The sequence below is a fragment of the Doryrhamphus excisus genome, linkage group LG18 (assembly GCF_037039965.1).
Source record: "Doryrhamphus excisus strain RoL-2023G ecotype Guam linkage group LG18, RoL_Dexc_Guam_v1.1, whole genome shotgun sequence".
Classification (NCBI taxonomy): domain Eukaryota; kingdom Metazoa; phylum Chordata; class Actinopteri; order Syngnathiformes; family Syngnathidae; genus Doryrhamphus; species Doryrhamphus excisus.
The window spans coordinates 9097148-9112726 of NC_136374.1; the positions used below are offsets into that span (position 1 = coordinate 9097148).

Consider the following 15579-nt stretch of genomic DNA (forward strand, 5'->3'; position numbering starts at 1 on the left):
AAATGGCCTTTCATTTGTAATCGTTAGTTGTCCACCACATGGCTCTACGTTTTCCCATTCAAAGCATGCAGCAACGTTTCCAACCTTTTACTGTTTTCTGCAAGGGTATCCTGCTACTGCAGTTGGGTGTCTGTGAGTGTGTTTAATCCTATATTTATCTTATTTTTCAAATACAAAAAAACAATGGAATATGTAAACATACTGGCCTTTGGGGTAAAAGCCCCAAAATATCATTATTAAACATTGATATGCATATACGTGTCAGGCAGAAGTAGTTTTTAAAGCATTTTTGTTTCAAATAGGACAAAAATATCAATGTGTTGGGGGTGCTGGAGATAATTCTTGTGGAAGATCAGAATTTTCTTTATTTTTCCAGCATGCAAACAGTGTCAGGTATACCTCATTGCATTGACAGTATGCAACCAGCAGTCTGAAAAATATATCATACCAAGAAACACCAGCAGAGAGCAGCAAAACATTACAGAATGAGAGCAAATGAACATGGCAGAAACTTCCAGAAGTGTAAATAAAGCAAGGCCAAGGTGTGCCCATACACTATATATGCTCCAGCTTTCCCTTGGCCCTACTGAGGACAAGTGCTATAGAAAATGGATGGATGGGTGTGCTCACCGATTAAACTAGTTCAATGTTCATCTTATTGTGAATTATTTATCATGTAGCCAGATCAAGGCAAATTTCTACTAAACCCATTTTTCTAACCCATGTTTCATTAATAGTTATTAGTAATAGCAAAATAGTTTAATGAAGTCCAAAGTGTGGCCCAGGGGATTTTGTGACCTACTACTGTTTTTTATTTAGTAATTTAACAAGAAAGCTTAAAAAGAAATACAACAACATAGAAAAATTCTCCGTAATTTTACAAGAAAAATCAAAATATTAAGAAAAATAAGTTGTAGAAAGGGTTGTAATTTTAAGAGAATAACGTGGTAATATTAAGAGGGAAAGTAACGTGATTATATTAAGATATGCCTAAGATATGCCTTTATTCGTCCCTCAGTGGGGAAATTTGTATATTAGAGTAAAGGTGGAATATTAAAGAAAAAAATGTTAATTAATGTGCTAGTAAAATATGTAATGCTTATGTAATGTGCCATAACATATGTTGTTCAGCGCGGCTGAAATAAACTAATTCATTTCTATTCCCTTTATCAGTGTTGGTTGTTAGACTATTACATTGCTTACACTGTTTTCATGTAATTATTGCTATTGACTTTACTGTTATAGGATACGGCAGCATAGAGGGTGGATTTGCTATTATTATGTTATACATTTCTATTTATTTTACTATTTAATCAATCAAATTTGAATTAAAAGTACTGTGTATACAAAGAAGACACTTCCGAGAAATTCACCAGGATGACTCACAGCTGACAAAATATCGCGAGACTTCACATTGGGCTCTCAGGCAGCCTGTATTTAAGCAGCGTTACATCCGTGTCCTTCTCGTTCGTCCTCAGTGTAGGATAACGAAGCGTCATATTTGTTTTTCCTGCCACAAATCCCGTGTGTCGCTGTACGTATTCATCTCTTCGTGTCGACGTAAAGGAAGGGGATTGTCATTTTAATCATTTTGAGTTTTTTCTTTAATCGGTAAGTTGTTTTATTCTGTAGTATTTTCCACTCCTTACCGCCGCCATCATTCCCAGGATGGCTAATGTTAGCTAACTTAGCGTACTGTAGTCAGGTCAAACAGCAAGGACCACACGTTCCTATTTCATCCATTTTTCTCACCCATATCTCAATCATAGAGAGTATATTTTTTGTATTTAGAGCAAACTCAACAAGGTGACATTGTTATTTGTAATAAATGTTTGGTACTTGAAGAATAACCAGGTAATACCTGCGATTGTCTGTTGCCAAAATGTCTAGTTAGTTAATATAATTACTAACGTCAGGGATAAACATTTTCTAATGTTTACAGTGAGATACGGGTTGTACACTGATCACTTTTTAACACCCTCTTATCCATTTCCCCCGACCTTTAACAAGTCAAAGTGTGATCTTGGCAATATTATCAGCCAGTTATCATCATAAGTCAGTTGAATTTAGATTATTGTAATTGTACATTAAAATATTGGTTTATTATGAAATAGGAGGTTATCGGTGTCATCAAGTTACACCAGTTATAGAAGCAGCGTGGTGTTATGAAGTGCCACACCCTTAATTCACTGTAGATGACATAATTGGCTGTGATGCAAAACTCTGTGTTTGTGTGTAAAACTTAAAGGGTGAAGCTGTTTTTTTGACTCTTATAAAATGTTGCATTTTATAATGTTTCCTTCGTTACTCTTTCAGAAGTTGTGTGTGACAATCATGATGGACGTCATAGTGCGCCGGTGTCCATTCCTGGCTCGCATGCCCCAAGCCTTCATGCAGCAGCCCAGAAATTCTCTGGTCGTCTATGCCCAGCGATGCCCCCTTATGATGGAGTTGGCTTCCAAGCCAATGGCCCCACACCTGGCACGGGCCCTCTGTTCATCCTCGTCCTCTCATCAGAAGACTGAGAAAACCACCACTGCAGAAGGTGTGTTGAGTACCTCACAATTAAGCTACAAGATGATGCCTCGTGCTATGTCTAAAGGCATCATTTCTTCTAGGCCCCAAACCAGAGATGGAGACCAAGCTGCCTGCTGGCCACACCATGCTGTCCTCTGGTCAGACTGCGGCCTCCAAATGCCCCTTCCTGGCTGCTGAGATGGGCCAGAAGAACAGCGGTGTGGTCCGCCAGGTTGGCATGGAGTTCCAAGAAGATGTTCAGGAAGTACGCACTGTTCAGAAAGGTAAGACCTACTTAGATACCAAAGTTCTGTGATGGACTGAAAATGAATCAATCAAACAGAACTCCCACGGTGCCACATGGAGCGTGTGGGTATTGATGTAAGCTCTTACACACTAATAAACAATGCAAAACAAGACTATTTTATGGTAACGGACAACCCGCAAGGCATGGTTGGTAGCCTATGCGCATACTTTCTCAACAGGAAGTGACCCAGAATGCCTTGCAGCTTCTAAATTAGCATATATATATAACTAACAAACAAGTTGAGATTGATTCAACAGTGGATTTTTTTTTTCTCTCCTCATTTTAGAGGTGTCCCCTGACCAGCTGAAGAAGCCGTCCTTGGCCAGCACCAGCGAGGGCCTCATGAGGAGCCTCCTAAAGCAGCGACCTAAGATGGTGTCCCACTTGCTGCAGGACAACTTGCCAAGCAGCTGTAAGTTTGTGGTTGAGTAGTTTCATGATGAAATAACTTACAACACACAGGTTGCATTGCTTTAAAACGGTCTTCCTCTTCCTCACCTCAACAGCGTCTCGCTTCCAGTACGATGGCTTTTTTGAGAAGAAGATCGAGGAGAAGAGGAGCGACCATACATACCGCGTGTTCAAAACGGTCAACCGTCTGGCGAGTGAGTTCCCCATGGCTGATGACTTCACCGCCTCCTTGGAGGAGAAGAGGGAGGTGTCTGTGTGGTGCAGCAACGACTACCTGGGCATGAGTCGACACCCACGGGTGGTGCAATCCATCATGTGAGTTTGATCGAAAATACCACTCTGACCAGGGCCCTGTAGTAGTCAGTAGTAGTCAGTGTACAGCATTTGCGTTGAGCTTCCTGAGCAAGGCATTCATCATCTTGGAGGTGTGCGGTTTGCTCTCCTTGGTATGTTGGAATCCATGTTCCTCCTCAATGAACCACAGCTTACCAGTGGCGTCAGCACTCATGCCGCAACAGAGCATATTGCAAGACAAAATAATGTAGGTTGTATTAAATGTAGTTAGTGGATAAGCATGTGTGTCTGCTTGTTTGAATCTCCAAGGACACAGAGAGCTGAAAGAGGATGCATGTTATAACTGAACGCCACTTGACACCCATGGGAAGTGAATCTGTTGTTGGCATGGCCACTATGTGTTGGTTTACACCCAGGCCCCACTTTATTACTCCATTCAGCAATAATTACACCCTACTCCAATGACTGCTCAGTTGGATTTGGCTTATTTAAAAGTAAGTGTCTTAAATATGCATGATTGTCTTGTTTGATATTAATGTGACATACATATGGTATGACATACTTTATCTGATGCTAGGTAGTTAAATGATTGTAACGAGAAAACCAAAGAGACTGTTATGAAACTACTGTTTCAAGATACACCTGGTTAGTCGTAGTAGTAATTTGACACTGTTCCTCTTTTATTCAAAGGATATCAGCCTACCCTGACAAGTGTAAATAGTAAATAGTCGAGGCGTGAAAATTAAACTCCAGAAATTCATTTGCTGGAGCCTATCCCAGCCGAGAGGCGGGGTACACCCTGGACTGGTCGCCAGCCAATCACAGGGCACATATAGACAAACAACCATTCACATTCACATTCATACCTATGGACAATTTGGAGTCGCCAATTAACCTAACCTTTTGTTTAACTTGGGTTTAATTAACCTTTGGAATGTGGGAGGAAACCGGAGTACCCGGAGAAAACCCACGCATGAACAGAGAGAACATGCAAACTCCACACAGAGATGGCCGAGGGTGGAATTGAACCCTGGTCCTCCTAGCTGTGAGGTCTGCGCACTAACCACTCGACCGCCGTGCCGCCAACTTCAGAAATTCTCCTAGAGTTTAGTTGATAAAGCGTCCTCTATGATACTCTAAGCCTTTTTAAGTGAGGGTGGCTTATGTCCAAAAGAACTTGACAGTTGATCACCATTGAGCAATTGTTGGATGGAAAAGAGATTGCTCAAAAATTCCATGGCAAATTGCTGATCTGAGATCCAGTAAAATGGAGGATTCATTTTCAGGGCTAAAGGGACGGGAAAAGCAGTGGGCTACTGCTAAAGATTCCCTCATGAGTCGAGTAATCACAAATGGGCAGACAGGATGACAGAGAAAGAGTTCCAGGAGGACTTTGCTAAACGTTATAGGGAATATTGGAAATTAATGACAGCAGGTGAAAATTGCAGGACCGAGTTCCTCAAAGTTGAAATGACTGATGGAAAAGAACCTTAGTGCTTAAAGAGAATGGAAACTGGGAGTCACCCAAGTACAGCAATTCGAAAGATATATGGATGGATAGTCTAATCTGCGATTAGAATGGCTGAAAAGATCGGTGACATAATTAAACAGTTAAATATTTACACAATTTTTTTTTACCACTGTGCAACTCAGAATTTAGTTTGTTTTCCTTCTGTTTTTCCTTCAGGGATACATTACGAAAGCATGGCTCAGGGGCGGGTGGCACTCGGAACATCTCCGGGACCAGCAAGTTCCACGTGGAGCTGGAACAAGAGCTAGCAGACCTCCACAAAAAGGACGCTGCACTGCTCTTCACTTCCTGCTTTGTGGCCAATGATTCCACCCTCTTCACTCTGGCCAAGATGCTACCAGGTAATTTTCTATACTGTCAATCTTGCATTTTGTAAATCTTCCAAATGTAATAACCTATCTGCCTTGTCGTAGGTTGTGAAATTTACTCTGATGCGGGCAACCATGCGTCAATGATCCAAGGAATCAGGAACAGTGGAGCTAAGAAGTTCATTTTCCGCCACAATGATGTGGCTCACCTCCGAGAAATGCTGCAGAAGGGAGATCCCACCAAACCCAAGATCGTCGCCTTTGAGACTGTTCATTCCATGGATGGTCCGTCTCCTGTGACTGCTCATGCATATTTATAGTGTTGTAACATTTGACTAAAAGCTCTTTTCCCTTATGACAGGTGCTGTTTGCCCGCTGGAGGAGATGTGTGATGTGGCCCACGAATTTGGCGCCATCACATTCGTAGACGAGGTCCATGCTGTGGGTCTGTACGGCGCCAGGGGAGGTGGCATTGGAGACCGTGACGGAGTCATGCATAAGATGGATATCATCTCAGGGACGCTAGGTGAGCAGGACATCACTCACTTATCGTAATGTGTTTTTTCTCCTTATATCTTAAATGGAACAAGTGTTTAATCGTGTCATTCAATCTGCTGGAGGGCTTAAATGAGCTGCTCGCTGCTCTGTTGTTGCTAAGAGACCGGAGGCTTGAATTGCACTCTGTCCCTGTCACACGGGATTAATTTTTTAGTATGTCAATCTGAGCTAAAAACGTGACATTTCCCTCATAGGCAAGGCATTCGGATGTGTGGGTGGTTACATCGCCAGTACGACCGCCCTGGTGGATACAGTCCGTTCCTACGCCGCCGGCTTCATCTTCACCACCTCGCTGCCGCCCATGCTGTTAGCCGGTGCCAGGCAGTCCATCCAGGTCCTCAAGGGCGAGGAGGGTCGCACCCTGAGGCGCAAGCACCAGCGCAACGTCAAGCTGCTCAGGCAGATGCTGATGGACTCCGGGCTGCCTGTGGTACACTGTCCCAGCCACATCATCCCTGTGCGGGTACGTCATTGTCAATGTCTTGCAGTTCATTGAAATGGAGCCTGCATCCTAACTTCCTGTTGTCTTTGTTGTGTTAGGTGTCCAACGCTGAAAAGAACACCGAGGTGTGCGACATCATGATGAGTCGCCATAATATCTATGTGCAGGCCATCAACTATCCCACTGTGGCAAAAGGGGAGGAGCTTCTGCGTATTGCCCCAACACCTCACCACACCCCTGAGATGATGAAATACTTTGTTGGTAAGTCCTAATGCAATTTAATACATTTATGGTATTATTCTGGATCCATTTATTGTCAATATGTTGTAAGAAAATGCCATACCCGACTGAAATAAATCAACCGAGGGCCATGCCCTACCTACACTAGCTTGTCCGAAAGAATACCGCTTATTGTTAGCTCAAACATGAAATAAGTTAGCATTCAATGTTAGCGCTACAGTTGGAAATAAAGAATTTCCAACACATTACACGAAGAAAGTGGTGGTGGTGAAATGGTTTTATTTCTTTTTTTTTTATTTCATTTGAACATGCATCAGATTACATTTGAGTACATCCCATAATCAGTTCACATTTCCACATGTCCAAAAGGAGTAGGAAGAAGCAAAGCTTATTAAATCCTAGCCCTCCATCTGATACTTTTACAATCAGTAACTGTTACATTTGTTCACTTCCTGCTTTCCTGATATAGTTAAAGTTTTTAAATTTTTGTTTTTTTTAATTATTATAATTAAATTGTTTTTAAAAAATTTTGTCACGTACAACGTGATATGAGCATCCAATGACATAATGTGTACCATAGTAAGTGTCAATATAGTGATATATATAGCACATCATGACTGGTTCAAGACTCTTCATCCTTGTATTTAGCAAACATCAACTGCTTGTATTGTTTCTTGAATTGGCTCATCGTTGTGCATTTTTGAGGTCCTTATGCAATAATAATCAAAAATACTCAAAACTCAAAAATAATATGCTGATGTGTAACACTAACATCGTTTTCAAAAACACACATCATAGTGCTTCCTCAATAACATGTAGGAAAGATGTGTTCATATAAAAATATCAAATATATCCTAACCGCTCCTCCTTTCCTGTGCACAGAGAGGCTGGTGCACACCTGGAAGGAGGTGGGCCTGGAGCTGAAGCCCCACTCGTCAGCCGAGTGCAACTTCTGCCAGCAGCCTCTGCACTTTGAGCTGATGAGCGAAAGAGAAAAGTCGTACTTCAGCGGCCTCAGCCATCCTATCTCAGCCCGTGCATAATCAACACTGGGCTGTCCACTGGCTGCTCCAGATGACACAAACACGCTCATTCCTATAAATGTCATAATGTCTCAATCATTATTTAAAATACTATATAATCAGAGATTCTATATGCTTCAAATTAAATATGAGCTGAAAAACTATGTGTGGATTCTGTAACTGATTACAATGAACTTCATTTCCCATTTCAAAGATGATCTTTACCTAGCAGTCCTCTAAGGCAACACGCTTAACACTCTTTTCACTTATTTGAATAGAAAGCAGCACACAGACATAAGTGTAATATTGCCATCACATTATCTGGGCGTAAAACCTCTCTATTGTGCATTGTATAGGCGCCACCTAAAAGGCGAGACTAATAACCAGGCTCAGGTTGCTGGAATACTGGTCACATGTCATACAGAACAACAAAGCAGGTTCCTTTCACAAAAGGTTGCTTAATGACTAGTTTAGTAGCCTTTATTAATTTATAAAAATGTCAGCATCACTTTTTTTTTTATCTGATATCTTTGTAGGACTTGACTTTCGACTTTGTTTTCATGGAAACATTCATGTACTTTACTGATCCTGAAGGAAATGCAAACATTTAGTATCACTTACCAGAACAAGGAAAAAAAGCAGTAGCTAGATATTAAGAGTATACTAAAAATGTATAAAATTACTATGTATATTACATTGTTAGGTACTATTAATTTTATTTTTTGTTTTATATATAGGTTATATATTTTACAATGAATTTAACAAAATACATTACACAAATAATACATTATGCTCAAGGACAAACACACTACTACACCTGTTTCATTTTGTGGTCAGCCCACGATCGAGTGAACAGACCTACTAACCCACTGTCCTGTGTGCAGGTGACATAAATTGCTATGCAACCTGACCCCAACCCACATCCACAAAACGAAAAGCCGCCAGGGTCTCAAAAACAGCAGCGGTAGGGAGCTTACACCTTCCCCCATTATCCTCAGAAGCCTCACTTTTTTTGAGGCTTGTGTTTTTCAACATGATAAGGAGACCAAACACACTGCTTTGCTAAGGAACCCAATTCCATGCCCAAGAAGATTAAGGCCAATGGTGCTCACACTCAATATTCACACACAATTTGGACACCCGTGTTGCCATATTTAGACAATAACGGCTGTGTTGACTAATTTCAGTGGATAATAAACCCATACAGCTATACACGATGTACATGGACCATTTTAAAGTATGTACTATATTCAGTTGTCTTTGTCTTTATCTTCATTCAGAATCAGCATCTGCAAATATTGATGTGGCATGCAAAGTTTGTTTTTTTAAGGTCAGAGTCGACAAGAATCGTTGCTATTTGAAGACAAAACCATTGTCATATTGTTGACACTTTCACTTTCATCATCTTTCTCTTTTTGTCCACAGAGGTTACTTCCTCATTACTCTGAAGTAGTAGTAGAGTAATAGTAGTAGGAGAGTTATGACATAAAAACAAGAGAATTTGGACATCTGTATCTTGTATACAAGGATTGGGAGATACTGCTAATGATGGTATTGATCTGAAAGTAAACACAGGGTAAGTATCTGTACTGATCTTAGAATAAAAAAATAAAAATAACAAACAACAATTTTTGTGAACAAAATATATACTGATGACCAGTATATAAATGCAACATATCAGACAGTGTAACATCATCAACAAAATAGTACAATTATTCTCTTTTATTACATACATTAAGTGCAAAATAAGTAAACAAACGCAAACACTGCAATTATCTCTCATTCAAATGCTTTGCCCCAAAGCGCCTCTGTATCCAAAAACCTATAAAAAATATAACAATACATAAATGTAACAATTTTCTCTTTGGGCTTTTCCCTTTAGGGGTCACCACAGCAAATCAATCTCCTCCATCCAACCCTGTCTTCTCTCACACCAACTACCCTCATGTCCTCCTTCACTACATCCATAAACCTCCTCTTTGATCTTCCTCTACGCCTCCTACCTGGCAGCATCCTTCTACCAATATATTCACTATCTCTCCTCTGGACATGTCCCAACCATCTCAGTCTGGCCTCTCTGACTTTATCTCCAAGGCCTCTAACATGTAATGTCCCTCTGATGTACTCCTTTGTATGTATATTTTTCAACATTCTTGATCCTATCCATCCTGGTCACTCCCAGTGAGAACATCAGCATCCTCATCTCTGCTACCTCCAGTTCTGCTTCCTGTCTTTTCCTCAATGGCACTGTCTTTGGACCAAAAAAGGTGTTTGCCCCATTCCCGCTTTCTTATTTTTTGGCATGTTTGTCACACTTAAATGTTTTAGGTTATCAAACACATCAAACACAGTCAACTCAAAACTCATCTCTTTGGTAAAGCACATAGTTCAAACTGACCCGACACACTGAAATCCTTCTCTATGTTTCTTGGACTAAGGCACAGACTTCTGGCTTGATCTACCATCTATCCCTCTACTCAACCCAACCACTCGAGACAGATAGCCGCCTCTCAGAGCCTGGGTTCTGTCCAAGGTTTCTTCCCCAGAGGGAGTTTTTCCTTGCCTCCATCACCAAGTGTTTTTGGTGTTTCACTTGGTTCTCTGTTTTTCATTTATGGATGTGACAAACATACATATTCATGTAATGGAAGCAGTGCAGCAAGTCATACAATTTCACAGAACAAATACTAGAAATGTAGGTCAGTGCTTCTGATGGTGTTTAGGCCAGGAGAAAGCTTTGCTTTGCACACCACTGGTATCAACACAGAGCCACTTCTTGGATGTACAATCTTGTCATCATGTGATGGTCTGGTATGGAGCTGATTTAAAAAATAATAATAATTCCTGTGAAAAGTGTGCCTGCTGTTCTCGCAGCTGCATTGTGAAAACAATACACCCCTTATTGGGACGCTAATATCAGCTTTCAAGGTGAATTTTCTTTGGAATGACACCTGGTTATGTTATCACACTGAAGGAGAGGAGGGGTGACCTCATTGGAACAGCAGAGCAGCAACAGAAGACGTCTTATGTGCACATTTAGGATTAAAAAGTCGGTTTGGTTGCGTCCTTCTATCCAAGGCGCTAGACTTTAAAGTCGTTATCTGGCCTTGTGTACACCCTTCCTGCCTGTAGGTCCTTGGGGCCTTCAGGAATGTGATCATTTGACTCTTACTTTGATGAAGCAAGCACGAGTTGCACGCCAAGGCCTTTCTCAGCTCTAATATGTAAAACCAATCAAACACATCATCATCACCTTTGAGGGCTGAATTGACTCACTGCTTGCGTGTAAATACAGGATTGTGCAACCGCCCGTGTTGTGTTAGGAAACATAAAAGACACGCCTGAAAGTCCCCGTAAGAACGCCTTAGTTACCACTTCCTGCTCCTGTTTGTATGGGAATTCCATTGACTAACAGGTCCTGCAAACATCTTTTTCATACCATTCTATTTGTGGGTTTAAATTGCTGGAAAATATGCAGGTAGACTTGACGCACTGTTTAAGAATGTGTTGTTGTTGTTGTTTTTTTACTTGGAAAAAATGGAAGTTGTCACAACACATAGAAAGATATACTGTACATATGTACACTATTCTTATATATAGTGTTCGACTTACTGCGGACAATGCGAAGCAAGCTCCTGCTCCGGTTATACAAGGACCAAAAGGCACCCCCTAAAGTAAGGGTCTCAAACACGCGGCCTGCGGGCCAAATGTGGCCCGCAGGACACTAGTTTGAGGCCCCTGCCTTGATATGCAAAGTTTAATGTTAGTGCGGCCCGCGCAAGTTTGATATGGATGCTGTATGGTATCATGTACCCAGAAAAAATTATTACGTTTGATTAATGTTCATGTTAAAGGTTAAATAACTGTTCATAGTTATCCTCCCTATCCGTGTGGAAGTGGTAAGTTTTCGGCTAGTTAAGTTTAAAGGAAATAACTTGAAGGCTACCGTTTAGGTCACTAGCTCTCTAGTTGGCGAGTTAGTATGTGTCTCAAGACCCTGCAGTTGCGCAATATGTTGTAAATAAAAAAAAGTATAAATGTGACTATAGTCGTGTTTTGTCATGTCTACAGGGCTCTAATAATGCTTTGTTAATTTTAATCTGAAAAAAATAATTTGTCTACCCACCAACTATATGTGGTTTCTTAAGTTTTTATTATTTGCCGTTTTATTATTATTATTATTATTATTATATTTATTTATTACTGATTGATTTTCTTTATTCTTGATTTGTTTATTTATTTTTCATCTTATTTTGTGCAGAAAAACAAAAATTAAGATATTTGAGAACAGTGGAATGTTTTATCAGAGCTTTTATTGTAGAAAATCGGAACCAAAGCACTGAAAAAGTTTGTATATTTTTCTGTTTTTAATAAATGCGTTTTTTTTTTTGAAAACCTGATGCGGCCCAGCCTTTCCCACACCCTAGCTCCAGTGGTCCCCAGGTAAATTGAGTTTGTCACACTTCAGACCAAACAAATTTAAATATTAGTCAATGACAACACAACTGAACACTAAATGCAATTTTAAAATGAAACTTTTTATTATTGAGGGAGGGATTGTGGCGAAGGGTTACTGTATACGATAGTGTATACGATGTGGTGTCAGGTGCAGTTTGACATTCTCGTATGTATCTCATCAAACATTGATGCTCCTGCAATGGGGCCACACACATTGACCACCCTTCACCTTCACAAGTGAGGGACAGCAGCGTCCTTACTGGTCCCTCACAGACATACCTGTATACTGGCAAATTCCAGACTCACCAACTGGAAATTCCACTCCATCCTCGGCCTCCTTCTTTAGCGACACCCCTCCCTCCCAATTTCACATAAGGTTACATGTAAAGGAGCTGACTGCAGGACAAATGAAATTACTAATAAACATGTCTGTACAGTGTTGCTGAAAAGTGACCTTTGTTGTTTATTTTGCCTTGATGCACACAACCTTCACTCTAGTCAGCCAGCGTGTCAGACTTTGTACACGCCTGCTTGAATTCTTATCAGGAAGAAGGATATACACGCACAAAGACGGAAACATAAAGAAGGAATCATTCTTCCAGTAAACGTCACACGACTGCACTCCAAAAGTCATCAAACTGGATGGAGCAAATACTTTTCTCTGCAAGCTTTTGCCTCAGGCTTGTCATTGCTGTTGACTCTAATATGAAAAACACACGCAATGGAGTCTCAAAGTCTCAAATGTCCCAAATGAGAGTTCAACAGTCTCAAAAGTCAAACAAAACTCCATCATCATGACGCCCTCCAACCTCATTAGACTTCAGTTCAATGAGCATCTAGAGAAGGGGTCTCAAACTCAATTTACTTGGGGGCCACTGGAGCTAGGGTCTGGGTGAGACTGGGCCGCATCAGTTTTTCCCAAAAAAAACAACACATTTATTAAAAACAGAAAAATATACAAACTTTTTCAGTGCTTTAGTTCCGATTTTCTACAATAAAAGCTTTGATAAAACATTCCACTGTTCTCAAATATCTTAATTTTTATTTTTCTACACAAAATAAGATGAAAAATAAATAAACAAATCAAGAATGAAGAAAATCAATCAATCAGTAATAAATAAATAAATATAATAATAATAATAATAAAACGGCAAATAATAAAAACTCAAGAAACCACATATAGTTGGTGGGTAGACAAATTTTTTTTTTCAGATTAAAATGAACAAAGCATTATTAGAGCCCTGTAGACATGACAAAACACGACTATAGTCACATTTATACTTTTTTTTTATTTACAACATATTGCGCAACTGCAGGGTCTTGAGACACATGCTAACTCGCAAACTAGAGAGCTAGCGACCTAAACGGTAGCCTTCAAGTTATTTCCTTTAAACTTAAATAGCCAAAAACTTACCACTTCCACACGGATAGGGAGGATAACTATTAACAGTTATTTAACCTTTAAAATGAACATTAATCAAACGTAATAATTTTTTTCTGGGTACATGATACCATACAGCATCTATATCAAACTTGCGCGGGCCGCACTAACATTAAACTTTCATATCAAGGCGGGGGCCTCAAACTCGTGTCCTGCGGGCCACATTTGGACCGCGGGCCGCGTGTTTGAGACCCCTGATCTAGAGGATTACATTTTTCATTGGTCTGTACCATTTGTTTTTTTTCATGATGGCATGCGTAATGATAACCATAGAACCCGCCATGGAACCTATTGTGACTTGTCAGCAATTTATTAAATATAAATGCAGCTGATAGGCACAACGACTAAAGACTAACATGAAAATGAGGTTTATTGTTATTTATGCTTCATTATTTCAAAGTGTTATTGTTTTATTGTTTTACTATCACTAAAAACATACATTGTACAGTCGATAAAGGTTTTATTGATAGCGACAACCCTGTTTAACCCTTCATGGAAGAGATGGAGTGATTTTAGATTATTTTTTATCTATGTTTTATAAGTTTTAGTGCAATAGTATGCAATAGTAAATGCAATAGTAAAAAAAACACTGATGGTGAAGTAAATGTTTTTATATAGCTCAAAAAAATAGTGTCCAATAATTAATCACCAAACCTATAATGTGCTCCCTTTCCAGCAAAGTTTGTACTTGCTGCCAAAGATAATATGAGGATTTACAGTGTAGATAAATATTGAAATGCAACACAGTCTATAGCAATACCAGTTTCCAGGAGAGGAACAGGAAATGAAGCGAGATGCTGGAACAATCACTGAGCACCAATAAAAGCTGCAGTGGAGCTTTAAAAGTGAACAATCGATTCTTCCCCTTTGTGAAAAGCGTCCTTGCTCGTGTGTGGACTTGTTCATGTGGCCTGCAGCCAAATAGTTCTTGTCATGTTTTTCTCCTTAATAAGGAGCTTTGACCCTCATTTATGGTCTTTCTGTTTGTGTTGCTCTCTTCAGCCACTAAATTGTGCTATGGGTTCGTGCAGGGTTAATGGCGGGGGGAGAAATAATGAGCATGAAAGTAGGTTTGTCACGTGAGCGTGGTGTCAGAAGCAGCAGTTTCTCAGATAAGTGTTTTCGTCCCTCCTTCAGTCTGTCAGGAGGACGTGTCTTTGTCGTAAATGACTTTCAAGGCCTGCTTGTCAAGATAGAATGATATTTTTAGCACCTGAACACACCATTCTATGTCATTTAAGAATTATCCCATGGTCTCACCGGTGACTTTATTTTGAGACTTTGTGATGTTTTGAGGGAGGAGAAGGAATAATTGACCTAATACAGACTCTGTTCTTATCTTTTTGGAGTCATGCTTATGTAATAAAAACAAACATAGACAAATAAAAAAAATCTATAATGGACCTGCAACTATGCACAATATCAGCGTAACCATTTCATTTACTTTTATTAAAAAAAACATCATCATTCGCCAAATTAATCATTTAAATCCCAGACAACATTCTCCTTAAGATAATATTTTACTATTAAAATCTCAATAATATTTAGTTGTATTTTACATTTTTTCATATTATTTTATTAACATTTTTTTGGTTATTTTCTGTTGGTGTTTTTTGGTGACTATTGTTTTAAGTATTGATATTTTGCTTTAAATGATCAAAGACTCTTATTTTATATGATCATTCTTGTGTTCAAAATAAAAAATAAAAAAGCCAATAATTGTTAGAATCTTAATAACAAAGCAGTGAATAACATAAATATTAAATTAAATAAATATCAATATATGAATAAAATGTGAAAATTATTTAAATTACTTACTTAAATTAAATTACTTGAACTATATTACATTTAAGTAATATAAATTATATTAAATTATCTATTTGGTTGACTTCATGGTCAAAACCAAATCCAAATATTGTACTGCAGCAGTAAAGATGGAGAAGAACTCATAAAAAAATAACATTTTGGAATAGTCAACCCTGAAAGGCAATCAACCTTGAAATGTCACAGTGGTACCTCGATGAAAAAGCGCACTGCTCACACCTAGTGG

The 15579-nt window shown here is 39.4% G+C and overlaps 1 protein-coding gene across 2 annotated transcripts; it reads left to right on the forward strand.

The window, feature by feature from the left end:
- The first annotated feature begins 1441 nt into the window (after positions 1 to 1441).
- alas1 (aminolevulinate, delta-, synthase 1) lies at positions 1442 to 7794 on the forward strand. Of its 2 annotated transcripts, none has more exons than XM_058054852.2 (11): positions 1442 to 1611; positions 2317 to 2545; positions 2619 to 2801; positions 3111 to 3236; positions 3331 to 3550; positions 5217 to 5401; positions 5474 to 5653; positions 5730 to 5894; positions 6121 to 6389; positions 6467 to 6629; positions 7491 to 7794. In XM_058054852.2, exons 2-11 carry the CDS (start codon positions 2335 to 2337, stop codon positions 7649 to 7651), a joined length of 1863 nt encoding a protein of 620 aa, XP_057910835.2. In that variant the 5' UTR covers positions 1442 to 1611; positions 2317 to 2334; the 3' UTR covers positions 7652 to 7794. The 2 variants fall into 2 exon arrangements, with proteins under 2 accessions (XP_057910835.2, XP_057910836.2); XM_058054853.2 differs by having other exon boundaries at positions 1455 to 1611; positions 2320 to 2545.
- The last annotated feature ends 7785 nt before the right edge of the window (positions 7795 to 15579 follow it).